The following is a 27,049-nucleotide window of genomic DNA, read 5'->3' as shown; positions in this document are numbered from 1 at the left end:
AGCCCAGCTCGGCCAGCCAGCTAGCAGGCTCGCTGCTTCGGCCAGGGACCAGCCAGGGCTCTGTGGCTGCTCCAAGAGGAGGAAGACCAGGAGGAAGATGACCGGCCTTCAGGTAAGGAGTCGGTGTCTGCGACCCCCGGTGCTGGCTGCGGACACCCCTTCCCTGCCGACACTGGGTTTGGTGTCAGTGCGTGTGCACCTCCTGGTGTTCCAAGGTGTGTTTTTTTAAAGCTCTCTTGGGGTAAAGGATTTCGCCGCTTTTCATCTATGAACAGGCTTTTCTCTCCCTCTTCTCCTTCTTTGGAAACTATTCTTGGTCAGGCTGTCCCAGCACAGGACCTCTTCATCGCATGATTTGTCCTTCCCCCACCCTCCGCAAGCACCCCTCCTCCTGCCCCCGCTGCCAGGGGGGTGTTTCCCCCTCAGCCTATGAAATCTGGCTGGCAACATCTGCCCAGATGTTGCAACCCCAGCCACCATCTTCTGCGGCAGCCCAGGGGAGCAGCGGCTCCATTCCAGGGCAGTTTCTCAGCACCCCTCACATGGCACGCTGGCACATCGGGGTCCAGCCGTGCCCCCCTCTCCGAGCCCCAGAGGGGCAGCCAGCAGGAGCTTCCCCTGCCGCCGTTCCTGCAGCATGGGGGAGGCTGGGGAGAAGGGTGGGATGCGGTGGGGTTGGCGTTCATGTGTAGGAACACGAGACTTACAATCCTGGATCTCATCAGCATCTCGTCATTGCTGGGGGGCTGCCCCGGGGCCGTCAGGGTGCGTGAGTGGCAAGGGCTGGCCCCAGGACGTGGTGGGTCTCAAGGGTTTGTGCAGGACCATCATGCTTCTCCCCAGACTCTGGGGCTGTGGTTGTCACTAAGCCTTTTCCTGGCTCTGGATATACCCGAAAGACACATGGATGTGCTCCTTCACCACCTCCCGCCATGTTTGTTATTTTACACCACGGTGTTACAGGTCTGCTGATCCATCTCTGACGAGTCCTGTCTCATACAGTGAAACGTCACCGTGCCTCTTCCTTGCCTGTCCCCGACACCCCTAGCTCTCACCATCCTCTTTCAGCAGTGGGGCAGCCTTGCCCCTGCACCACTCTGGGTGGGTGGGCACTGGTTTCTGCCACGGCTGTGACAGCATCTGCCATGTACAGCTGCAGCTCCGCTTTATGTAGTGAGGATATATCGAGCTGTAGCCCTATATATAGTACCAAAGACAGCATCTTCCATGTCCAGCTTCAACTCACTCCTAGCAGACCCTAACACCTTGTTGGCTGGTGTGACCGTGGCTGCAGGCTGAGCACGGCTCTGCCCAGAGCTGGCCAGAGGAACGAGCTGCTGTGCCAGCACCTCCTCTGAGGCATCATATACATCCACACCCCACTGTCACCTCTCCCCAGCCAACTTCCCTCGGCATCTTTCCCCCAAGACCATTGCTTCGCCCTTTCTCTCCGCTCCTCCTGGCATCCACCCTTCTCTTCCCTCCTCCACCAAGTTCCCCCATGCTGGAGCTGGGCAGGTCTCTTCAGGAAGGGTCTGGGACCTGGACCACCCCCAGCACTTTTGGAGCAGAAGGTCGGCAAGACGCCGGGGAGGTGGCAGCTCCTGCCAGGGATATTGGCCCCATGGCACCGTGGTGGCACCGGGCAGAGCTCCAGTTTGGGTGCTTTGGTTTTACCCCTCAGGGAGACTGTGGAGCCCCATGCAGGGGGTGAGACCTGCTCTGCTCACTGCCCAAATGCTCGTGTCCCTGTTCCTGCGGGTTTGTGTTAGACGCTGTGGTGCTGGCTGGACAGAGCCAGTACAAAGTGCCGTGCCTTTTGTGGGGTGATGAATATTGTTTTCCCGTGTCCTGCAGCACAAGCTGATAGAGAAATGTATTATGCAGTGTTTGAAGAAGGACCTTAATTATTTTGCAGTCTGTGTGTTCAGACTTCAAATGCGTTTCTCCCATGCCTGCTGTCTAATCCGGTGAACAAAAGGTTATAGTTTATAGGTCAGAGCACGACATCCATTGCGAGCACTCTGCTTTGCATCCCAGTTATTCCAATCAATGAGCTTTGCTGAATTTTTTATGCCGTGCTGAGCTTTTATCTCTCCCATTTTATTGAAAAACTACAAAACGAAAAACAAAGAGGAGTCAGATGAATTCCTAAGATCCTGTTTGCATATAAAGCTACAGGATCTCGAACAAAATAACAACAGTAATTAAAAGGAAAAGTGAAAACAAGGACCACAGAGAACTTTTTGTTCTACAAAGAAATCACTTGCCCAGTTACCAGAATAGTGCCCATTAACCCACCCAGCCTGGAGATGCCCAGAACATGGCTGGGGACTGTGGAGGCCAGGCAGAGACCTGGGGGGAGGCTGCGTGGGACTGAAAACACTGTGCCACTTCATGGAGAAGGGCTGGCTTCCATCCTGCCGGATCTCTGCCACCCAGGAAGGATGCTCTGGTGGAGGTGCTGGGTGGGCAGAAAGGGGTCATTTCCCCTGTCTTGGGGGCACCCTGTGCAATGCCAATGGAGAGGCAGGAGGTGGGCTCAGGGGGCTGGCAGGGAGAAGGGCTGTGATGTGCCTGGCACTTGCACCGCTGCTCCCAACAGGTCTGCACCGGCAGGGTCCCAGTGCGGTGCCCCAGAGCCCTGGCGCGTGATGCCTCCACACACACGGTGAGCTGGGTGACCCAGCTCTTTGTGGCAGCCCAAGTGGTGTTTGACACCGACCCCTAAGGGTGTGCCGGGGAGAGAATCCTCAGAGAGACTCAGGTCTGCTACAGGGAAAGACAAAATAAACCAAGCGAATGAGAAAAGCCACTCTGAACATCCAGGCAAAACCCTGGAGCCACACGCGGGGTGATAAATCACCGGGAGGATGATGTCTCCCCTCCCGTGGCTGCAGTCCTGCCAATGTCTTTGTTTTGGCCCTCGATGCAGTTACCTGAGGATTAATTGGGGTTTTTTCTTGGCAAGGAAGAATCAATTGACCAAACAATGATGCAGCAGCTTCTGCCCCCCCTCTCAGGGCAGCAGGGTGATGGCACCCTCTCCCAAACGCCACCTCTTCCCTGCCTCGGCTCCCCTGCCCCAGAGCACCCAGCCTCCTGCATCACTGGGTGGTGGCAGCAGCTCCGCAGCCCTCAGTGGTGCACAGCCCCTGATGGTGCACAGCCCCCGATGGTGCACAGCCCCCGGTGGTGCACAGCCCATGATTGTGCACAGCCCCCGGTGGTGCACAGCCCCCGATGGTGCACAGCCCATGATTGTGCACAGCCCCCGGTGGTGCACAGCCAAGGAAGGCAGCAGATGCCGCCTGCACCGCTGCCCGGTGGTGAGCACTGCGCAGTGGCTGGCACCAGGTCCTCGCTGCTGAGCCGGGTTCCTTTCCGTCCCCTGGCCCAGCAGGCAGGAGCAAAGGGGCTTTTGGCGATGGGAACGGGCAGGCCAGCTATGTGGCTCACCAGCTTTTTCAGCCTGAAGGATGGACGATGGATTTCTCACAGCGAAAGTCTCCGTGCCGCCTTCCCCCCTGGCCCCAGCAGCGTGGCAAGGGGCTGCTGGGCAGCACATGCTGGTTACCACCAGACAAACCCACCCGAGGACCACGGACTGTCTCCTCCCAGTCCCCCACCAGCTTCAAGTCGAGCATCTTGCAGGTGATGCTCAGCAAAGCAGCCTGCACGTTGCGTTAACCCTCTCCTTGCTGTGCTAATAATGGCAGAACCTGCTGGGCCTTGCTGGCTGTGCCTCTAGAAAACGAGCCTGCCTCTCTCCTCCTCCTCTTCCTCCCTTCTTCGCCTTTTCATCTAGGCTGCCCCGCAGGCAAATGCTCCCACCACCTGTATGTGGCTGGTAGAGGAGGATGCAGTGCGGAAGGTCTCAGTTAATTCTGGAACTGCTGCAGTCCCATCAGATATTGCTGCATTTCCGTTTAAAAGAGGGGAGGGGAAAAAAAAAAAAGGGCAGGGAAAAAAAAAAAAAGAAATGCTCCAGTACAATACATTTGCCAAGGCTGCTTAGGTGACCTGCTGCTTTGCATATCAATATGCTTCTTGCAGGGGAAAGCAGAGTCCTGGTGATGCACTTTCGTTTGTAAGGAGAGAAATATCCTCCCCGAACTGATGGAAAGCGAGATGTTTTCAGGGCCAGGCTAAGCAGGGCTTCCAGCCAGCCTGGCTGCAACTGGGAAAGGAGTTTTCTTACAGATCCCTGGAAGGTGCCTGAGGAAACCACTGGGTTTCGCAGGCGGTTTTCGGTTTGCTCTGTGTGCTACGCTTGGAAATTTCTGGGAGGGGGGCTGCAAATTGCACAAGGATGAGAACGCCTGGGGGAAATAATCCAGGCACTCTAATAGTAAAATAAAGCAGGTATAGGGGCTTTGTCCCCCTGGCTTTGTGCCAGACCTCTGCCTCCCAGGTGCCGCACCGAGGGGGGTCCCTGCCACTTGCCGGGGTGTCTCGGCGCTGGAGCCCCCCGGCAGCTGTTGGGGTGCAGCCGCATGGCAGTGCCGCAGCCACCCCGGCACAGGCAGTGTGTGTGTCAGCCAAGCGCTGGCAATCCTGGGCTCTGCCATCCCAGCGCTGCTGGGTGAAGGCAGGTGACAGAGGGGAGCATTAATATTTAACTCTCTCCCCAGGCCACGGAGCTGAACCACTGATCGCTGCCAAAACACCTCCGTGTTCACGCAGAGTTCAACAGGGTGGCTTCGTGCCTTTCTATAGGATCTGAAGGGACTGTATTTACATTTCTGTCAGTGCAAAGCAAAGGTTTCTGTTACACCGGCTTCCCTTGTGTGCCTCAGGGTTACCGTGGGGCTTTTCTCAGTGCCGCAAAGCCGGGAGCCACGTCCCCTGGGATCCCGTGGCTTTTAGCCACGCGCAGAGCATCGCAGCTCCAGGCAGGGCAGGCACGGGAGGGCAAGCAGCTCTGTTCCAGCCATGGGTCCCTCCGGTATACATCGCCCTAGAAAATCAGATTATTGACATCGCCCTAGAAAATCAGATTATTGTCCGGGAATGGATTAATTCTCACTTACCGCCACGGTGGACAGTTCACGCCCCACTGGGCGATGCTTATTTAGGGCAAATCAGTGATACAGTTTAAGTCCCAGGTGAGTTTCCCTTCCTCCCTCATCCCACCTACATCCTGACCTTTTTCTTGATGGTCATGGGGTTGTATCACAAGAACGTGACAACCAAATGGCTCCCACTTTCGGCCCCTGAGCATGTGAGTGCATAAATTTGCAAGGCAGTCTGCAGATCTTGCAACATCCCTTATTCAAGTGAAGTCAGGTCTAATGTGGATGGTGCTAGCATGCCTCCGGAATGCTGGTGCTCACCTCTTCCTGTACATCACCCTGTTGTTCTTGATACAGTCTGACTGGATATGTGATATTTTGCTTATTTCTCAAGTGCCTTCATGCTGCAGAGTGTGGTCAGAATAGATGTGCAGACTTGGCAGGAGAGCAGATCCCATCCGTGCTTCCCAGGCCACAAGTTAGCTACTGAAGTGAACCTAGAAACTGTGGAAATGGCCTGTGGCAATATGCAAGTAGATGACTTGAGAAATTCTTAATGCACACAAAGAGCCTGGAAAAACACACGGGGAAGTGATGACTGGGTGGTTTGGAGAGGTTTAGCTTGTGTTTTCAAATCGCTGATGAGCTGTGTGGTTTGTTTTACAGTACATGTCAGGATTTGGAAATGAACATGTTTCTGAGGATCCACGCTGCCCAGGAGCTTTACCAGAGGGACAGGTACCGAGTTTTTTTAAAGTGATTTATTAAAATTACATGCAATGGAGTGAATATCTGTTCCTGGGGCTTCTTTTCATCTTAACGTGTTTCCTTCCTCTCTGCCACCATGAAAGTCTCCAGGATCCTTCTTCATGCAGGACTGGAATAATAAGACATTGGCAAAAATCAGAATTAAAGATTTCTGTTCATACGTTCTATTTTTAAGTTACTTGCGAGCTTCCAAGTTTCACCTTGAGGTTAAGACTTGCTTAAATGACCTCTGCTCAACAGCAGGGTTTTTTTCCAAAAGGAGTCTGTGGTACAAGTGGCACGGAAAAGGAAGCCACCGGCTCTGGAATAAACCAGAGCAGAAGTTTGAAGCTTGGCAGAGAGATGTGCTCGTGCAGAAGAAGCAGCTTTGGGAATTTCTGTAGGAATTGGGTTTGTCAAAGCTGGTTTATAAGCCTTGGGCAGGAGAGCAGCTTCTTTGCAGGGAGGGGACATGAATGCCTGTAGTATATAAACAAACAGATCCATTCTTAAACGTTTTATGAACATGTTTTATGAAAATAAATCATGTGTCATTCTGTTTGAAAGAAAGGAATGGTGACCCATGTGACAGTAGCCACTTGGTCTGCAAAGGCAAGAACTGAAGGGTTCAAGTGTTCTCATCTCTCCTGCCCTGGTCTCCGGTACACCAGCGCACATTTCGAGGCTGACTGTGCCCTCTGTTGGATCTCTGGAAATCCCTCGTGCTCGGATGGCAGCATCTGATGCTCAGTCAATGACATCTCTTGGAGCAACTCATCATCCTCTGTGCAAAGAGCCCAGTAGAATTAAAGTCAAACTGGGAGCTCTACACTTTGCTTTTCCTGAGTTCTCTGGATCTCCCCAGCTCTGATGTTTTACACATTGTGTGCTGGTGTGGCTGGTAACACACAACACAAGGTCGCGTTAAATGCATATATATGTCCCCCGGGTCTGCATTGCAGCCTATGGTGTGCCCACAAAAAAGACAGAGTGCTGTGCTGGGTCAGACTGGTGGCTCAGCTGGTGCAGTGCCTTGTTTCTGAGACTGGCTATAGCAGATGCTTGGAGAAAAAATGTAAGAAAGAGGCACCTGAAAACTGGGAGATTGGTAGTGGTGGCTGCTGGTCTGAACAGGCAGTGAGCTGTGCTCCTCGTGATGTCCCCGGGCAGCACCGCTTTCCAGAGGAGGAGGAGGAGGAGGAGGACCCCTCCAGCTCCTGACTGAGGTGCCCTCATCTGCACAGAGGTCGGCCTCGGTGTCCAAAGGGTTAACAGAAAAATCCGAAAACGAGTTAGACACAAAAAAATCTCCAGTCCCAGAGGTGGATCCTTTCCCCTCTGCAGTATTTATAAGACTGGCATCTGCAGTAGTGCTGGCTAAGATAAAAATGACAAGGGCTATTGATCCCCCTGCTTCACTGCATACTCATACGGACACGATGGAGTTTCAAGGCTGGAAGCTACGTGGGTTGTGAGAGCTTTACCTCTTCCCTCTGCCCACCTGTCAGGGCAGCCTTTGATGCCGTATGGATGGCTGAGCGGCTCGGCCGCAGCAGGGTAACAGGATGCTAAACTAGACCTTGCAGGAGGGAGATGGGATAGCAAATGGCGTATGACTGTCCCACCGGGATATTTCCTGCAGTTCTTGGATGCCTTTGCTTCTTGCTGATCTCAAACAAATAGACGCTGGCCTACTTAGATCAAAATGTTTCGTTTCTGTTCTCTGAAAAGGAGGAATCTGTCCTTCAGTCGTGAACTCACAAGGGCTGCTAAACCTGCGCTAGTGGTACCCACGGCTCTGCGAAGGGGAAGGTGTCCCCTCTGTGCTCCGCAGGAGGACTGGCACTGCGCAGAAACCCTGAGACACAGCAAAGGCTCCCACACAGGTCACCCTGCTCTCAGGCAGCAAACAGCACGGGCAGGAGGAAGGAGCAAGCCACCCAAATGCCTGCTCCATCACCCCTCCCCTGGGCAGAGGGCAGGAGGAGAAGGGGGCCCTTAGTGCGCAGGAGCGGAGAAGCAAAGGTGCAGCTGCTGGGAGTCTGTCCTCTGGAAAGCCAGCTAGACACGAGGCTCTGGGGCAACCCCTCTGAATGCTTGCTCCTCAGAAAAATCTGGGCATGATAACAGTCTGCTTTGCAATCTGTAAGCACTGGGAATAACCCCCTTTTCCCTGACGCTCCCGTTGCTGGTGCTATGAGCACTGCCCTCTTGCAGCTTGTTCCATGGCTGTGCCGATTCCTCAGGGCACTCGTGTGGGAAAGGGGCTGGGGGGCTGGGTGGTACCCGTGGGGCACCCAGCATCATGGGAGCAAGAAGATACAGCTTCCAGGGCTGATGCACAGCCTCAGGAGCAGAGTCCACCCCATGGCATCGGGGTGCTGGGCACCCATCACTGTGCTCTGTCTGGGGCTCCACAGTTAAATCCCACGCTGCCACTCCTCACTCCTTATTTTTCCTTCTCCTCCCATTCAGAACAACCCTCAGGTTTGCCCGTACGGCCTGTACGCTGAGCAGCTCTCGGGCTCTGCCTTCACCTGTCCCCGGCCCACCAACAAGCGAAGGTACTGTGACCCCCAGCAGCGGGCGGGTGATGGGGGGCGCTTGGGGCATGCAGCAGAGAACGATGGAGGAGCTGCCTCTGGGCCACCAGTGCCTTCTGCCAGCTGAAAAAGCTCCCGGGAGAGAGACAAGGGCAGAAAACCATGGGAGAGGGAAGGCTTCAGTGGGGTGAGTGGGTTACAAAAATGCTGAGAAAGGAGGTGTTGGGGTGGGAAAGAAAGTGGTTTTCTGAGCAAGGCGAGGAAGGGGAGGTGATATTCATGGGGGCCAGATGGTCCTGAGTGGGCTGTGTGTGCTGTGCAAAACAATCTCAGGGTCTCAGCCTGAGCGCCTCAGCGCTGCTGCGACTGGCACTGGTAAGCACCTGATGGACAGTGTCAAAACCAAGCCTCTGAGCAGGAGCCCTTCCTCTTCCTCAGGATGCTCCTGCGCATGGGCTCGGGCTGGTGAGGCGCTAGCTTGGGCTGTACCAGTCCTGGGACTGGCCAGGGGCTCAGAGCAGAGCCAGGCACCCAGCACCCTGCCTACCACCCCGTGCTGCCAGCACTGCTGGGGACGGCTTGTTCCAGCCAGCAGCAAGCGTCCTGGAGCTCTGTCCCAGGCGTCATGCTCCATCCATGACCAGACTGCAGAAGATGCATTTCTCATTTCACTTCTCCCACGGTGGCTTTTCTGTCCCTTCTGTTGTTCGTTCAAATGAAAGGCAAATGCATCATCCAAGCTGCCTAGCAGAGCTCTGCTCTCGGGGCTGGTGCCAGCTCGCGGTGTGCGTGGGAAAGGGATGAATCATTGTTTGCTGCACAAAGACGTCCTTGATGGAAATTTTCCAGCTCTCAAGGGAGAGCTCCCTCCTCCCCTCTCCCACCTACCCAAACTGCAACCACCCCTGTTAACACATCAAAGGCACTGGCAGCCCTGCCTGTCTCAGGCTTTCCCCATCACCTCTGCTCACCTGCCTGATTAAAAGCCCAGTTTCAGGCTTGGCTGCACCTGTGCACGGTGTGCGGATGCTGTTTGCAGCTGCTGGAGCAGCAGGGGCTGCAGCCAGGGACACGGCAGGCAGCCAGGAAGGAGAGTGACAGTCCCAGGTGGCAATGGAGGCATGGAAGGCCTCCTACAGCATCCCACATAAAACTCTGGCCTTCGCTGCATGGGCTTGCTGGTGGTCCTATGGGCGTGGCCAGCCAGGCATAGGATGCTTCTTGCAGTAGCGCATCCAAATTCAGATACTGGATGGGACCTTCTGGCTCCTGAAGGTTCCTCTGTACGTACAGTTAGATACTGCGCTCATCCCGTGTCCGGCCGGCTTTGTAGCTGTGGTTAAATAGGTTTTTATTTCACTTCAGAGGTGGCTGTATTGCAGTGACGGATAAAGCTGTATCTTTATTTTTTATATACATATATATAGGTGTGTGTGAGAATGTAAATGTATGTATAGGTAAACACACATATAGGCATTTACCTATATAGAACAGCATATATTTGTAATTAGAGCCTATAACAAAAAGCCATCTCTCTGGCAGTCTCTGCCTATGAGCTAGTGTTTGGTATTTAATACTTCTGGCCCAGTTGCCACCATCATAAATGTTATTAATGCCTTCAGGAGCTCAATCAGCCGGCAGCCACCCAGAGGGTTTAACCTCTTCTCCAGGCTAATCCAGGACTTTTCTTTCTTTGTAGCTGGCTGTATCGGATCCTACCTTCAGTCTGCCACAAACCCTTCAAGCCTCTCGAGGAAGGCCACTTGACACACAACTGGGATGAAGTTGAGCCTGACCCCAACCAGGTAACCATGCTGGAAAGAGCTCTGGTCCTGCCAGGATGACAGCCCAGCGATTAAGCTAACAGGGGTGCAAAGGTGCTGAGCTGTAAGAGGTCTGAGAAGAGCCGTAGGGAGCTGGGGGGCTGGCCAACACAGGGGCTGGGGTCCTGGGTGCCATCCGTTGCTCCTCACCTTTGGTTCACCCAAGGAAAGACAGACCTTGAGGTGATGCTTGTTGCTTCCCACCCTGATGGATGCTTGTGCTGCTTCCCGGTGTCACAGGGTTTGACTTGTGCTTTCTATCATCTCCCCTGGAGGCTCCTGTTGGCCACCTCTCAGGCCGCTTTCTCTTCTTCTCCAGTGTCCCCCATCAAAGGCTCATCATGCCCGGGCCCGGCAGGCAGAGCAGCAGCATGTCTCTGCCATCCACCCCCTCCTTCCCTGCGCTTCTGGAGAGGCTGCTGGCTGCCAGCCCATTTCTCCGCAGCCCTTGTGGGAAATCAGGCTTCATTCTGGAGAGTCATGCAGAGACATGGCATTTGTCTTCCTCTGTTACAGCCTTGCCATCATCTTTAATCATGATTTCTTCCCTGCCAGCCCCAGAACATTTGGCTTTGCTAAGCTGAGTATCTCCTCCCGCCATTCTCCTCTCAACATCATCTCATGGCCATCAGTTTTCACTCTGCTCAGGTTCTGTCCTTTGATGCATCATCATTAGCTAATTTCCAGCCTCCCAGCGGCCTCCCCATTTGTCTAAATACTTTCCCAGTTCTGCTGGAATATGTTTTCCAGCCACTGACAAAGGAGTGGTGACCGGCTCATATTTACGTGCCTTTGGTGCTCCTTCTCAGATGAAGATCCATTGACTTCTGTGACCACTTCATCCCTCTCTGATGCTCTTTTGCAGCCCACATCTACTGTTGTGGTTATTTACGGTCACAGTAATTCCACGATGCCTGGCTTTCCAGCATCTCAAGCCATTTACATGCTGCACATCTTTTACTTAAGGGAACAGCCACAAAGCTCCTGCCCACTCTCTCTCACCGCTCTCCATGGCAATCACCAAACCCAGAGGGATCATTTCCTAGCAGTAAGTGGGACCCATCTTCCTGCTTTCCCTCTCATCCTCTCTGAAGCAGAGCCAGGGACCAGGTTCAGTTTGTTGGAAAAGACCGACACTTCCCTGCGGCGCTTTGCGTTTCGCCCAGCTCACTTAGGGAGCTTTCCCAATCATCATCCATCTAAAAGGATGGCCATATGGAGGCACCTTATGCAAAGCCCTTTGAAGTCAATGGGAAAAAATATCCTTTAACCTTGCCCAAAGACAACGACAGAATTATAAAAGGCATAGGGGACAAAACAGAAAAGGGGACAAAGGTGATGAAAAAATATGGGTAGCATCTGTGCAAGAAATGCAGGAACAAAGGAAAGCTCTCCAGCCTGGAATAGAGATGACCAAGGGAAGCTATGATTAAAAGGCAGGGAGAAAACAAATACCAATTATCAAACGTCACATTAAATTAAAAATAAAAAGCGTCAGCGGTGGAGCTTCTTGCAAAAGGATGCAGGTGGATTCAAAAAGGGATCGGACAAACCTTGGGAAGATAAAACCCCATAAAATAATAGTAAGCACAGAGGTGCCATATCTCAGGAGGCTCACGGATGCTGCAGCAAGGAAACAACACTAAAAGCCCCCCCCATTTTAAGCACCTGGTGCTGGCTGCCACTGGCTGTCTTGGAATTCTGGCTCAGGGCGCCCCTTCTCTTCTTGCGCTGGTGACACCCAAGTGCAGCAGAGACACGGTGGACAAACGGCGCAGAGCCAGGCAGTGGCTTTGCAGTCTGCAAACATTTCAGAGGAGAGGGGCCAGACACCATTTTCAGTTGCAACCAACAGGCTGGATGACACACGCACTTACTGCTCCCCTTGTCCCACGGGAATGACAGCTGTGGAGGTGTCCGCAGGGACCGAAGTGAAAATGGAGCTGTTCTGCAGGGACTGCACTATACTTAGTACTTCGTCTGTAGACTTACTGTCATCTTCTGTATTCCTCAGCCAGAAAAATTGCTTCTATTTAGACCATCTTTATACCTGACATTATTCCTTTTCTTTCCCCTGTTCTCCCTCCCCACCGCCTCTCTCCCCCTCGTTTTCGGGGTCTTCTCTCTTTGTCCCTCTGCGTGTCCTTTTTGTCCGTATTTCCCAACGGTTTCTACCCACTGGGTCCCAATTCCCAACCCCAAAGGCTTAAAACAGTTCTTGGAGGAACAGCTCACTCTGAGCCACCACCGCTGGCCCTCACAGATGCCCCGAAATGAACGGGACCTGGGGGAGGTCCCGCTGCTGGGGGTGGCAGCAGGCTCTGCAGCACCTTCTGACCATGCTTTGCTTTGGCTCTGGTTCACGTCTGGAAGGCTGTCTTGGAAGCCAAAGGGGAAAAAAAGCTTTAAAGAGGGCTGAAAGCAAACCCTGAGGTTCAGCACTGGCTCACTGGCTCATCTGTGAGGTGTCAATGTCTCGCAAGGGTCACAGCTGATCTGCTGGCGGGTGCATTTGGTGTCTCCATCCAGAACACACAGGTTCTCCAGCAGCCTCCTCCCCTCCACCCAGCAGTGTGACCCTCAGCAGGCACTGGCACGGAGCTGCCCGGGTCTCCCAGGGAGGAAAACATGCCTCTGCCAGGCAGCGAGCGGGATGGGGGGCGGAAGGGAGGAGGGATGGATCCAACCCCGGTGACCCAGGGCTGCCACGAGGCTGTGGTGGTGGGATGCCCTGGGGGAGCAGATGGCTTTGGAGAGCAGAGCAGAGGGGGCCAAGCTGCGGGGCCAAGCCTGGGGTGCAGCCGATTAATTAGCGACGAGCCCCTGCTTCGTTCAGCGCTGCTGGCGATGCACTGGCTGGGTGCAGCCGCCTGCTTTCTCCCAAGGCCGGCTCTCTGGAGAGCCTGACAAGTTGCCTGGGCACCCACATTTTGATTTGGTGTTGGAAAACTGCAACACGGCTTGGGGGAATTGAATAACTTTGTATCCCTTTCCAATTTAGCCAAAATTTCACATAGTTCACAATTTTGGGGAGCAGCAGGCACAGACACAGAGTCCCATAAACTTTGTTTTCTCAGGGCAGCAGCCTAAAAACATGTTGAGAACCCGCAGGTCAGGTAGCTAAAAGCCAGAAAATGTTTTTGTGGGTTCCCAGAGTCACAGCGCTTTCTTCTGGGGTCAAGCGCATCGATGCAGGGGATACATCTGGCAGCTGCCGTGTCAGCATCCTCCTGATTTGGGGGGGTTGGGTTGGCCTGCACTGAACCCCCCCAGCGAGGAGCTCTCAGCTGCAGCACCTTGTTCCCAAGAGCTGCAAAGACCCTTAACACAATATTAGCAGTAATAAATACTTTGGACATTTCTAGCACCTTCTGCCTGAGGATCTCCACAGGCTTTTTAAGAAGTAATTAGCGCTGCTCGCAGCTCCCACTCACGCAGGTAGAGATTTTTCTGCTTCAGATGTGGAGAAAATGAGGTGGAGCAAACAGAAGCGTTAAGCTCAGGTCATGGAGGGAGTGAGTCATCCAGCACGGAGCGGAGCACAGGGCTGTGACGATTTGGCTGTGCAAAGACAGCTGAACTGAATTTCTTTGCTGTCAGTAGTGTTGTTAGTAATAGAGGGAGAGACAGCTTTTAAATAGGATTATTTTTTTTAACCTTTGCACCACACAGACCTGCCAATTATTTTACAAAATTATGATTAAAAAGGAAAAGAAGTGCCATAAATCAAAAGAAACCTGTAAACCAAATTAAGCAAGGCAAGGAGGAAAGAGAAAGCTACCTCAGCTAGCAGAGGGCAGGGAAGCCGGCGGGGGGACACACGGGGGTCTGCTTTCTTTGGAATTGCCACCTTTTGTGTTATAACCACTGGCATCCCTTTCTTGCTTTTCGTTTGCTGGAATCTAGCTGCGATGGAAACCTTTCGAGATCCCCAAAGCCCCTCAGAATAAGCTGGACTTTGTGAGCGTAAGTCAGGGGCCAGGGCACCCTCCACCGCTGCTGCCCCTGGGTGGTGGGGGGGCACGTGGGATGCTCAGCGGCGGGCTAACAGCAGCAGTTTTGCCACTGCTGGGCTTGCAGAGCGTCTGTGGGAGGGGGGAGAGGCTCCCAGATATCCACCAACTGACAGTGGACTTGATTTTCTTCATTGCCTTTGAAGGAACTCTTAAAAAAAAAAAACAAAACCAAACACACAAACCCCAACCTGCAGCTCTCCCCAGTTCCCAGGCTGGAAAACACCAGCTTACATGGATTTTTAAGAAATCCTTCATCTATTAAAGGAAAGTCAAGATGTCTGGCAAAAAGCCATACATGGGAAGGCTGGTAGTGGTGTGGGAAGCAAGGAGAGAGGGTGAGCCCAGCACGGGGGTGGGATCAGGGGAGAAAAGGGGGCTGCCCCCTGCCCCGTGCCCACCACTCACTCCTGATGCGTTGGCTTTCCCGCAGGGATTGCACACCTTGTGTGGTGCCGGCGAGCCCAGAGCACGCAACGGCATTGCCGTGCATGTCTTCGTCTGCAATACCTCCATGCTCAACAGGTCAGTGACTGCTGCTCCGCAGGCTCGGGTGCCCATGGCTGGCTGCCCACACGTGTACAGTGTCACTGTCTTTATGTCCCTGTGTCCATATGTTGGGTGGTGCTCATGGTGTCCATGGCAGGCTGTGCTCCATGGCCAAGCACGGGGGGAGTGGGGATGCAGCCTCCAAGAGGAAGGAGCTGGACATGGGGGTGCAACAAGAGGGGATGTGTTGGATCCAGGTGCTCTTGGCTCAGGGACCAGAGCTGCTCCTTGGAGGTCACCATGCACACAGCCTCTGACAGGCATTGCTACCCCTGCAGCGGCTCATGGGGGAAGCCAGCCCTGCTCCCTAGTTTACAACGTCTGATGCAACCATGGCCACAACAGCAGAGACCTGGCAGAGGTCAGAGGACGTCCTGCTTCCCGGCCAGGCATATTGAACCTCCCTCTGCACCAGCCAGTATATTGCATTCACTGACCTGCAAATAGCATTTCTGGTGCTAAAGGGGAGACCTCTGCCACGTCATTCTCCAGCTCAAAACCCCCAGCCGTGGTCGTGGCATGTGTAAGTGCCTGGGGCTTACAGCATCTTGACCTTCCAGTTCTCCTTTTTCTTTAGATGCCTTTATAATTCAGATGGCGACTTCCTGATTGGTGAGTTGATGCTTTGGCTTGTCCTTTCCCCCACAAGGGTCTACCTGGGTTGCCACCTGCTGCCTCTTTGTTCTTCCAAAGCCTTGGGCCCAACAGCCAAGATTTGGAGGAGAGGGTGGGCTTCACCCTCGTGCCATCCCGATGTGGTGGTCTGGCACCAGCTGGGCTGCTGGGTGGGTTGCGCTGCTCCTGCGCAGCTCAGGGAGCGCCCCTCTGAGCCAGACCTCAGCTTTGGCTTTGAGCAGTGACACAGCTCCCTTGGTGCGGTGCTCAGCGATCGCTTCCCCGTGCTCCCCTGACCGGTATGAGGCACACCACAGGCGGAGGTTTTCTGGAAAACATAAGCCTCAAGATTTCTGAACAGCTTACAGCTAGATGCCTTCGTTGCTGCAGTCCAAGAGTATTTGGGATGGAAGCTTAACTCCCGTGCTCCACCAGCCTCAGGCAACCAGGCTGCCACACTGAGCATCGAGGTTGGCACATAAAGTACATATATGCCAAAAAATATTCTGAGCGATATCGTAAGTCTGATATTTGCTTGTGTCTTGGTTGACCGAGGGACAGAAATGCCTTCAGGTCACCAACAGAAACATTTTCCCCATCAAATAGCTATTAAATTGTTCTCACTCACCTCCCTCACTACTGTGAAGTAAAAGTGCTAGGGCAGGTGTTGTAAATCTGCTAGGTTTTTAAGTCAAAATGTGAGCTCCCCTGCACAAGGACAGTCATGGAAAACTGCGGACGTTAGTGAAGCATTGCTTCCACCCTCAGCAGTAGGGAGAATTAGTTATTCCCAGCCATCTCATGCCACCACAGTTATGACAAGGATGGGCATGTGCACCATTTTATCGTGAAGGTCATGAGACAGACACGTATGGCCAAAACCACAGCAAGTCCCATTTATTTGGGCTGTGGCACAAACGCTCCATCAAGGGACCAGGAGGTGATGGATGGCCAAGCCTCAAGCAGGTACCTGTGTGACGTGGAGGCCATGGGGCTGGTCTGGAAACTCTGCATCCAGCATGGGCATCTCTGCCGCAGGCTCCGCACAGGCGAGGGAGCCCGGTCCCGCTGTGAAGCAGGGTCAGAACAGGCCCGGTGCTCTGCCTTGGAGCCTGGGTGCTCTGGGGGGACAGAGAAGGTGGCAATCACCACGTTACTTCAGCTCCTCTGCCTGTATTTTGTTTCCACAGTGCCCCAGCAAGGGAAACTGCTCATTACAACTGAGTTTGGGAAAATGCTAGTGGAGCCCAACGAAATCTGTGTCATCCAGGTAAGCTGACTGCGCCTTGCCTGTGGCTCAGAGCCTGATGTTGAAGCAAGCCAGCTTCTGCATTCAGCTGTTCAAGGTCTGTCAGCAAACCTCCCGATCCTGGGAGGATCCTAGTATCTTCCTTTATTTTCCAGCAAGGAATGCGTTTCAGCGTGGAGGTGTTTGGAGAGACCCGAGGTTACCTCCTGGAGGTGTACGGGGCACACTTCGAGCTGCCTGACCTGGGACCCATCGGTAACAATCTCCCATCAGACTTACAGTGAAATTCATAGGGACAGGCAAGAACTGCAAGTCCCAACCCACCTTTTGATACCCTATGTAATACATCCTCCCACGCACGCCCTCCTTCACGAAGATGCTTTCTATCCCAGCACTGTTACTCCCCAGCAGAGCAAGCATCCCCCCCAAAAAATGTGACAACCCAGTCGTTCTGAGATTCCCCTGGCGCTGGAGACTGTTTCTCTCCCATCCTCTTTCCCACTTTCTCTCTACCCTTCTGGTCTGGGAGTCCCCGTCTGCTGGCTCTGAACATGTTCCTACCAAAAGAAACTCAAAAGGCAGTCATCGCTGAGGCCTCTTACAAACAGACATGGCATACGCTGGAGTGATAGGAGGGAATTTACCCAGTGAAGGGAAAGGCAGATTTCAGAGGCAGCAGATACTCTTGGAGCCAAATTTTAGATTTAGTCAGGTGTGTTTCTTCCCCCCACCTCTGTTGACAGAGGCACCTAGAGCTCTAGAATATAGAGTGCCTTAGTGTCAGAAGCTATTCCCCTCGGAGAATTAGAAATCAAGAAAATAAGCAGCAGAGGCACAGGACTCAGACCAGCACCACATTTGCACCTCTGTGTTGTGCCCCAGATCCACTTTCAGCCAGCACAGGTGTAGCTCTTGTGACCCACAGACCCTCTGCCAGCTGCCCCTGGGCTGGGCAATGACAGGTAGCAAAGGCACGGCCTCTGGCTGCCGCAGCAAAGGTACGGCAAGGGTGCATGGCACCTGAAGCCCCACCATCCCCGCTGTGATTTCCCAGGTAGCTTTCTGGAGGTTCTCAGCTCCAGTTATTTCATCTTCCTTACCCCTGGAATGCTGGCCTCCAAACTTTTCTTGCTGCAAAAAAAAACCAAACACCTGGCTGCTGCTGCTAAGATTGTCACAGGGAGGGAAGGTGGAACTTGCCCCATAACAGCTAAAGTAGCTGTTGTAGTCAGAGTCCAACTCAGTCAGCCTCACACAGGGCACCAGTTGTTGCAGCACAAACTAGTAGGCTGCAACACTGTCTGTGCTGTAGCTCCTTCCTCCAGAGATCAGACCACACTGCTACCCACCCACCCACCCACCCACCCACCCACCCACCCACCCACCCACCCAACCACCCACCCACCCACCCACCCACCCAACCACCCAACCACCCACCCAACCACCCACCCAACCACCCACCCAACCACCCACCCAACCACCCACCCAACCAACCAACCAACCAACCAACCAACCAACCAACCAACCAACCAACCAACCAACCAACCAACCAACCAACCAACCAACCAACCAACCAACCAACCAACCAACCAACCAACCAACCAACCAACCAACCAACCAACCAACCAACCAACCAACCAACCAACCAACCAACCAACCAACCAACCAACCAACCAACCAACCAACCAACCAACCAACCAACCAACCAACCAACCAACCTCTCCCACACTCCTCAGGGCTATTTAACCACTTAGTGGGGACGAGCTACAGCTGCACATCATCCAGGTCCATCAACCCACTGCCTTCGAGGCAAGGCCACAGCTGCATGTTACCAATGTTAATCAACCCACCGCCTTCATTCCTCTACAAGTCACCACAAACCCCATACCAATAGTTCACTGCTTTCGGACCAGTGTTTTGAGATGAGTTGTTTTTTTTTTCATTTTAGGTTCTTTTCCACACTAGACTGGGCTTAACTTCTAGCTCTCAGTGAGATCTAAAAGGCTGGCCCTGCCTGAAGCAACCTAACTAGGTGTTACTGCTCAGTAACAAGCTTGGCATGGCCCATCCGCATTCAGGGGGCCTTTGCAAACATCTCATGGCCACCGTGACAGTGAAGATGGTCATTTGTACAGTGGGGAACTGACCCAATTTGCAGCTGTTTCATGGAACCTGCCTCAAGCATCTCTCCTGTATGACGTGCCGGGCACATCTCTTTCCACATCTAGCCCACCGTGGGTTTTCAGCAGCTTTCCTCTCAGCCAGCTGAGGTTACCCACCTTCACCCAGTTCTCGTGCTCCGTGCCTGCTCCACTTGATGACTGATGTTGCTCCAGCCTGTTTGTAACAAGTTTTCCCATTAGCTGGTTTTTCAGACACTGTTGGCATGGGTTTGTGTGGTGGATTCTCCCCGCGCCACCCCACCACCCCCCCCGCCACCCCGCCCAGTCCAGAAGGCAGGAATCTATTATAAGGTTTATTTTCTGGAGAAAAGAAAATGAGTGCACTTGCCTGTAAACTTTTTCAGGAGGTGGCAATTATAAGAGCTCCTCTTCTCACCACCTACCTGCCTTCCCCTCAGAGACCAAGATCCTTTGTATTTCGGTCTTACTTTATTCTGACTTCACTTTTCCCTTGAAAAATGACAGCTGGAGGAAAGCACTGACTGTTAAACCTTCGCAGCAGGTAGTAATGTCTGCATTTTTATCTAAGAAATTCAAACCCACTTTGTAACAATAATACTAATGAGAAGAAGAAGAATGCTTTGGCACCCATATGGTGCTTTGCACTTTGAAAATGCACTCCTCACACTAACCAACTGCTCAGTGTGCCCAGAGTCTGTAGGTACCACTATCTCTTATTTTATTACTCTTTTTGCAAGCATTCAGAAGTTTATTTGGACCCCTCATTACATGCCTCTAACTTCTGCATGGCTGTGTCCAGCCAGCAGGGTGTCTGGGAACAGAGAGCCACTCACCCTCCATTTTTTGATTAATTCCTAGTTGTTGCATGACTTTAATCGAGGATGACATGCTAATCATGTTCAGCAGGCAACGAGGGGAGACCTGTCTTAGTCACATAAGGGGAGCATGGACTTAAACGCTAGGATGTACTACAATTACCTACTCATACGAGCACGAGAAGTACATGACCATGTCAGGTTTCGCTGTGGGCCAAGAAGCAGTGAGGTCATTCAAACTGCAGAAAGGCACCCACAAAGCCAGAAAGTTGCAGCAGCCTCTCGCTGTGCTAGCAGGTGGCCCAAGAGCTCTGGCATTTCTCTTTTTTTTTTTTTTTTTTCACAGGAGCCAACGGCCTGGCCAACCCACGGGACTTCTTGGTGCCCGTCGCATGGTTTGAGGACCGCCAAGTGCCGGGGGGCTACACGGTGATCAGCAAGTACCAGGGCAAGCTGTTTTCAGCCCAGCAGGTGAGGATGCTCTGGGAGAAGAGGGAACACTGGAGCACAGTGACTGCCGGTAAATGACCTGGGATGTGCAACTCAGTCACATGCACGTAGTCTTGGGAGGTCCTGCTGGGTTAAGCAGAGCAGGACTGAGCCCCTGCTTTCTTGCTTCCTTCATCTTCAAAAAAAATGTTTGTGAAGACTTGGTTGCCCAAAGACTCAACCATGGTCTTTGCCTCAGTGTTTCCGTGTGTTTGTAGTGGCAGAGTAGAAAAGAGGAGCTGGGGCTGATATGGAAAGCCAGTGCTTCCTCACCGAGAGCCCACGTGGCCGCCAGCTGGCCTGGTTCAGGTGCTGCCTGGACACTCAGAAGCCCTTAGAGACCAAGCCCCAGGGGAGGGCTGAGGCTCACGGAATGGAAATGCTGAGGAAAATCACATCCTTGCGATGTCAGGCTGTACCTGAAGGCTTCGTGCTCCAGGCTGCAGCCACAACTCTCCCCACCACTAACCCATTTTGAATTTGGGAAAAAGCATCGCCCTGCATATGTGCAGCAAGTTGGCAGGCCGTGTACAGTAACCCTCCACCTCTCTGCTTTGGTAGGATTTCTCCCCCTTCAACGTTGTAGCCTGGCATGGGAACTACACACCGTACAAGTACCATCTGGAAAAATTCATGGTCATTAATTCCGTTGCTTTTGACCACGCGGTAAGTTCTGAAGCTGGGTAAAGCAAAGCGATGCTTCGTGGATAAATCACCTCGAGCTCCAAGGGCTCAGCACTCGTTAAAAAACACGTTGTGCTCTAAGAAACAGTCTGAAATCTCTTGCACTGCTTTCCCTGGACCCAAACCAAGCCCTTGTAGAGAAAGACCACCTCTTTTGTGGTAGAAAGACGTAACTGGAGGTTGATCGGCTTCTTAAACAGCTTTAAGCAGCTTAGCATAGAATTTCTGCACCCTGGAGAAGGGCTGAATGCTGAAGCCAACACACAACATGCAACTCAGCAAAAAGACTTTTGCTTCAAATTCTTGCCTCGGTTTCTTTCTTGCAGTTGCACAGCCTCCTTCCCCTGCTGCCTCCGAGCCCAGCACTGAAATTCATTTCAAGAGCTGGCAGCTTTCATTGCAATAATTTCTAGATCTCACGGAAAATAAAGCCCAAACTAATGTGAGCAGCTCTTCTAAAAAGGAAACCAGCCCCGTGGGAGAGGCGCCCACAGCGATGCCATCTCTCAGTGCTGCTTCTGTAAGTGGGTGTGCAAGGAGACTGGAGCATTTCTAGTGAGAAAACCAACAGAAAGCATTGTTTAAACTCCAGAAAAACCTGCCAGGAGAAGGATGGTTTTGAGATCAAAGCCCAGAAATCACTTTAGTGGACTAGAGGCTTCAAAAATCCTTGCAGCAAGCCACAATTTATCTGAAATTTGTTCTCCCTGTTTGTAAACTAACAGGGCGGTGAGGCTAAATGGCTCCAGCAGGATGTTCCTGTCCTCTGTAACCAGCTAAGGAAGAGCTATGGTCTTGTGGTAGGAGGAGTGCTGGAGACTGCTTCTGGAATTACAGCACCCTGCCTTGCGCGGCTGCCCCCACCCATGCCTCCAGCGCCGAGGGTGTTGTGCTTGGGGCAGCGAGGGCTCTCCAAAGCTGCTCGTAGGAAGAGCCACACATTCCCATGTCTTCCCCCCATGTTCAGCATGGGATCGAGATGCTGGGTGCTGTCATACAGGGTCACAAATCTCATCCGCACCATGCGGTGCAGGTGGTAGAAGTGTTTAGGCAAGGGAGAGGCTGTGTCGGTCAGGTTTACCGGCTGGCTGACCGGAGCGGACAGCTCTGAGCCCTGCTCTCCTTCATGCTTTTTGCTTTTCTTTTTTCAGGATCCTTCTATCTTCACCGTCCTGACAGCCAAGTCGACCCGTCCTGGAGTGGCACTCGCTGACTTTGTCATATTCCCCCCGCGATGGGGGGTGGCTAACAACACCTTCCGGCCACCATACTACCACCGTATGTCTGCTCCTCCTTGGTTCTTCCTGAGTACAGGGCTGCAGAAAGAAAACAAGCCCCGTTTCTTTGAGAGCAGGCGCAGGGAAGAAGCAGTCTGACAGGCTGCCTTTGGCACAGTTGCAGTCAGCTGCTCGGAGCCAGTCAGTCCTCCCTGGAAAATGAACAAATCCAAAGATGTTCCTATTTAGAGCATCTCAGAAAAACTTAGGGGTGAGGACTGGCTGCGTCTGCATAGATGGATGTGCCTGTACTCAAGGGGCTCCCACAGAGACGGGGTGCATATTGAACTTGGCATTGCACAAGTGTGTCAGAAATTGTCCTGTCATCCATGAGCTCCTTAATAGCTCACTAGAGTATATAGACAAAGAACAGGAGAAAGGAAGACATGATACCACAAGTGGTGAGAAGCGCAGAGGTGTGTCAAGCTGCCCAAGGCCACTCGTAGGGCAAGATCAGAGTTACAGAAAAGGAGAGCTGGCTCTCCTGAGCCCTCCTTCATCTCCCACACAGTGATGGAAGTACCCCTGGCATGTAAGGAGCCAGAGATCAGGAACTGGGCTCCTTCTCAGGCAGAGAGTTGGTTGAGGGTTTTGGAATTTGGCTGCCATCACCAGAGCTAATTTCTTTCGGGTAGTTTTTGGTTTCGTCTTGGCAGAGCATGGCCATGTGTTGAAATGAATGGCTGCTAGAAATCCAATTCCCCAGATGGGACTGTCCTTCAGGGTGGGGATGGGGCACCCTGCCCTGCGAGACCGAGGGGGGACTCTCACCCATCCTGCACCCCTTTTGGCAACAGCTAAAAGGCCCCATCTCAGAAGCTATTGAGGTTGCACTGTGGTCACTTTGAAGTGCTGAGAGGCTTTCTGCACACTTACTAACCACAGTTTAATAGCCAACTCCTCCTGTTACTCAGACATATCTCCAAGCATCTTGGGGGCTGGCAGAATTAGTGGCACTTGCAAGCACAGCAGGCAGCTATGCAGCCATCTGGGTAAATCCCACCAGCAAAGTCCTGGCCTGTCATCCTGCTTTCATTTGCAATAATGAATCCCACATGGAAATGGGTCTCCTGACTGGCTGGGATAGTGCCAAGTCACTTTTTTTAGACCCTAAAAGGTGAGACGCAGTCCTAGTTAACCACAATTACTTTGCTGCCCATCATCAGAGCTGTGCTAATGTCCCATGGATGCGTCGTGAGCCCTAACGAACATGAAGTTGTTCAACCTTGCTTCGTTCGTGGTAGCAGACAGCTGAAATAACTCTCATTCTTTTGTCCATGCTGTGATTCTAAGCGCACCCATACAGCTACCCCAGCTACTCACCCCACCACAGTACCTCAGCCATAGGCTTGAACACTGGGTTCATGATGAGCCACTTGGTTGTCTGCTCATCCCAGGCACGGAGGGCAGAGCCTGAGTGGGTAAGGCAGGCACCGCAATGGCCAGTTATCAAGGCACTGGGGACATTGGTTCCCTCTGAAATTAGTACCATGATGAGAATCTTGTTCTGGGGCAGTAGCACAGGTTCAGTGCTCTGAACTCTTCTCTCTCCAAATATTTCACAAGAGGCCCATTTTTTTTGCCAGCAACCCCCTGTTGCCTCCTCTTCTCAGGTGCAGTGGAAAGCCTGTGTTCAGAGAATTTTGTGCACTCAGAGCCACGGTTTTCATCTTGCACTAACTTTGCCCCATGTATAAATATAACAACGGTGGCCCAAAAATATTTGCCTTAGATACCACAACAATTTTACACACAAAGGTGGCTGTGCAGCTGATAAATACCAACTTCTCTTGGTCACCTTTCTACATCCTTGGAGGCTCTGAATTACTCCTAGGGTCTTTGGACCACAGGTTGGAAAATGTCTGATGCAGTTTTTATACTGTGGGCATATATTGCCCCATGTCTGAGACAGTACTTGTATGCTTCTTACCGTGCTGGGACTGGGTATCTAACGGCCACTCAGGGATTTTAACTTCACAACATCCTGCCTGTAGAAGACAACGCTATTTCACCGACAGGGAATGGAGGCACACCTAAGTCGCTGAGGGTCACACAGGCCATCTGTGAGCAAGTAAGAAACCGGTCTCAGCTCAGGTCTTAAGTCCCAGCTTGGTTTCCTACTCACCCGCCCCACTCTCCCTCCGTGCCGGTGTGAGCCCTGCTGCGGCAGCGCTGGCCACCCAGCCCTTCGGGTCTGCACAGTCCAAATGAGCCAAGCGCAGCACAGAGCGGGGTCAATGAAAAGCCCATAACAATCCAGTCTTACACGAGACACTGGCAGCCTGGGATGAAAATTAATGGAAGTTTGCATAGGTATATAGGCCAACCCTGCTTTGAGCTAAATTAGTATTGTTGTTAAACATTTCAGACCCTGGATTGTACTTAACGAAGACTGAACTAGTGGTTAAAAAGGGCTATATATAACACAGCCACAGAAGCCTGTCCTGGTTTTGCAAAAACTGACCACTAAGCAGAAAGTTGCCGTGTTATTTAGATGAATCACATCAGGTGTCCTAAAGCTGAGCGACTGGGCCGGCAGTTGTTACAGTACTTACAGGGAGCATAACTCAGTAAGCAGTGAGTGATTAGACACAGCCATCCTTAATTAAGTTAGTGGTGTACTACTCCGTTGGTTTCAAAGGGTCTACTTGAAGTATTCTTCCTCAGGGAAGGACAGGATTTGGCTCCTTGTCTTTGGGCACACAGTGGCTCTTGAGAAATAGGTGGATAATGGGTGAAACAAAAGCATAAGCACCTGACTGCACTGGAGGTGATAGAAGAATATCAAACAAAATGATTTGATGCTTATAACCTGAGACAGCAGACCAGGCTCTCCCACCAGACTGTTGGCCAGGCATTTTGTGCCTGTACCGTGGAGATGATGATGGAAAACTCCCTTTCCAGTGCTTTAAGATCTCTGATCCAAGTCTGTAAATATCAGGTTCCACCACGCAGCCCGTAGGCAGGTGTAGCACTTAAGCAGCTCGAGGCAGTAGGAAAAGCACAGGTCTGCCAGCATCGATGCACCATCGGTAGGGAGCTCTGTTTCTGAATCCAGATAATTAAGAGTGGAATAAAACCTGTACAGCTTTCCAAGCCACGCCTGCAGGATCCCCAGCATCCTCTCACGATACCTGGCTTAGAAACCTCTGCTCCACTGTCTGGCCCAGCTTAGCTTGTGGGTTTCAAGGAGCTCACGGCCCAGCTGCGATGCCTCCAGGCCACTCTGCCTTGCAACCTCTTCTCTATGCCTCCTGCAGGGAACTGCATGAGCGAGTTCATGGGGCTCATCAAAGGCCACTATGAAGCAAAGGAGGAAGGTTTCCAGCCCGGAGGGGCCAGCTTGCACAGCATGATGACTCCGCACGGGCCAGATGCCGACTGTTTTGAGAAGGCGAGCAAAGCCAAGCTGGAGCCTGAGAGGGTTGCGGAAGGGACCATGGTAAGGAGCCAAGGGAGCTAGAGGATTTTGAATACAGCATGGCACAGTGCCGCCTTCAAAGCACAGCCTGGCTTCTTGCTGGCAACTTGGAAAAGTACTCAGACCAAACTGCTGCAGCACTCACCTCCCGCACTGCTCAGCTCCCAGGAGCTGCCTTGGAGACATGTGATGCCAGGCAGCTTTGATCATCTGCCCACACAAATTGTTGCCTGAGCAGGAAGCTGGGAATTTTCATGCTGATTAATTTAATTTTGGTCTTAGCCTATGGACAAAGAAGAAAAACCTCTGAGTGTCCTCCTTTCTCCACCCCCTAAAATCTAATGATGATCACCAACAGAACCTTGAACTAGAGCTTTTGGAACAACTTGGCTTTCCTGGGGCTGCAGGGAGCACAGAGTCACTCTTGAGACCTGGTTAATACCAGCGTCGCGATGCCAGCTCTGAAGAGCTTTCTGCCCCTGGGTTAATCAGCCAGGAGGCAGAATTTGGCAGTGCTGGACCACACGTACAAAGTCCTGTTGCAGTGGAGCAGGGCCACCTTGCCTGGATTTAAACCTTTTCTCCTTTGCCCTAACCTATCTTCCCTCTTCCCAACAGGCATTCATGTTCGAATCGTCCCTCAGCCTCGCCGTCACCAAATGGGGCCTCCAGACCTCCAACCGCCTAGATAAAAACTACTACAAGTGCTGGGAACCTCTGAAAAGCCATTTCAATCCTAAGTGCAAGTAAAGAGAAGTATTTGTTGTTTGCAATACGTGAGTGAAGGCAGGGAAATCCAGCATACCGACGTGTGGTGCCGCACTCAGCTCCGGCAACGCGGAGTGCTCGAGCACAGAACGGCATTTCCAGCAGCCACCAAGCCACGAAAATCCCCACTGCATTTGGCAATGCCGTTTAAAACCACGATTATTCTTACCAATTAAAGCTTTCCTGGTGACACACTGAAGCTGAAGTGCTTGCGCGGCTCTCACCACATGTAGGTGGTGTGAATGCTGTACCTGGTGTGGACATGAGGTGACAGCCAGCCCCCCGCTCACAGCGCCTCCTGAAAATACCACCCCAAATGTGTCTGCCAGAGGGAGAAGACAGGGATCCCCAAAGCATTTTGTGCTCTCTGTAGGGGGAGAGCTTTACAAACAGAGCTGAAGGATCTACCAGACCTAAGCCTCCTATTCGAGCAGGCCGCTCCAGCCTGCTGTTCTGTGGAGGATTGCCAAGGAAAGACTTGGTGGTCAGGAAAGTAGACCGTAAATTAGAAAAGATTGGAGAATCCACAGTGCTTCACTGCTAAGTGATGGAAAGGTTCCTTTCCAACCCCATGCTCTGGCTATCCTTCAACATCGACTCCTCATGTCAGCACTTGACAAATTCCCTCCCTAGTTCAGCGCTAATTTGCAGCACAGCAAATGTGGAAGGGCTCATCTAGCCAGTCCAGGCATTTGCTCCTGGGAAGGTACCTGGAAGAAAGCTCAAATGCAGACAATGTCATGGAAGACATCAAAATGCACTGGAGTCTGCAAACCTCACCCCCAGGCAGTGAGCTCCATAGGGTAGAGGCAGAAAGCGAGGATCCAGGTTGGGTGGGAACCAGGAGCACAGCCCAGGCCCCCCGGCCCTCAGGCCTGACTTCAGCACATACCCATG

At 52.5% G+C, this 27,049-nt stretch overlaps 1 protein-coding gene across 1 annotated transcript; it reads left to right on the top strand.

Annotated features, from left to right (window-relative positions):
* Positions 1-3: 3 nt before the first annotated feature.
* HGD (homogentisate 1,2-dioxygenase) lies at positions 4-26,351 on the top strand. Its single transcript, XM_056341268.1, has 14 exons — positions 4-112; positions 5,682-5,753; positions 8,238-8,326; positions 10,005-10,110; positions 14,035-14,094; positions 14,575-14,666; positions 15,268-15,302; positions 16,496-16,575; positions 16,710-16,809; positions 19,860-19,984; positions 20,564-20,668; positions 21,838-21,964; positions 25,224-25,405; positions 26,003-26,351. Exons 1-14 carry the CDS (start codon positions 98-100, stop codon positions 26,132-26,134), a joined length of 1,320 nt encoding a protein of 439 aa, XP_056197243.1. The 5' UTR covers positions 4-97; the 3' UTR covers positions 26,135-26,351.
* Positions 26,352-27,049: the final 698 nt, after the last annotated feature.

Source organism: Falco biarmicus, chromosome 5 (assembly GCF_023638135.1).
Source record: "Falco biarmicus isolate bFalBia1 chromosome 5, bFalBia1.pri, whole genome shotgun sequence".
Classification (NCBI taxonomy): Eukaryota; Metazoa; Chordata; class Aves; order Falconiformes; family Falconidae; genus Falco; species Falco biarmicus.
This window is presented reverse-complemented; position numbering and strand designations above follow the sequence as displayed.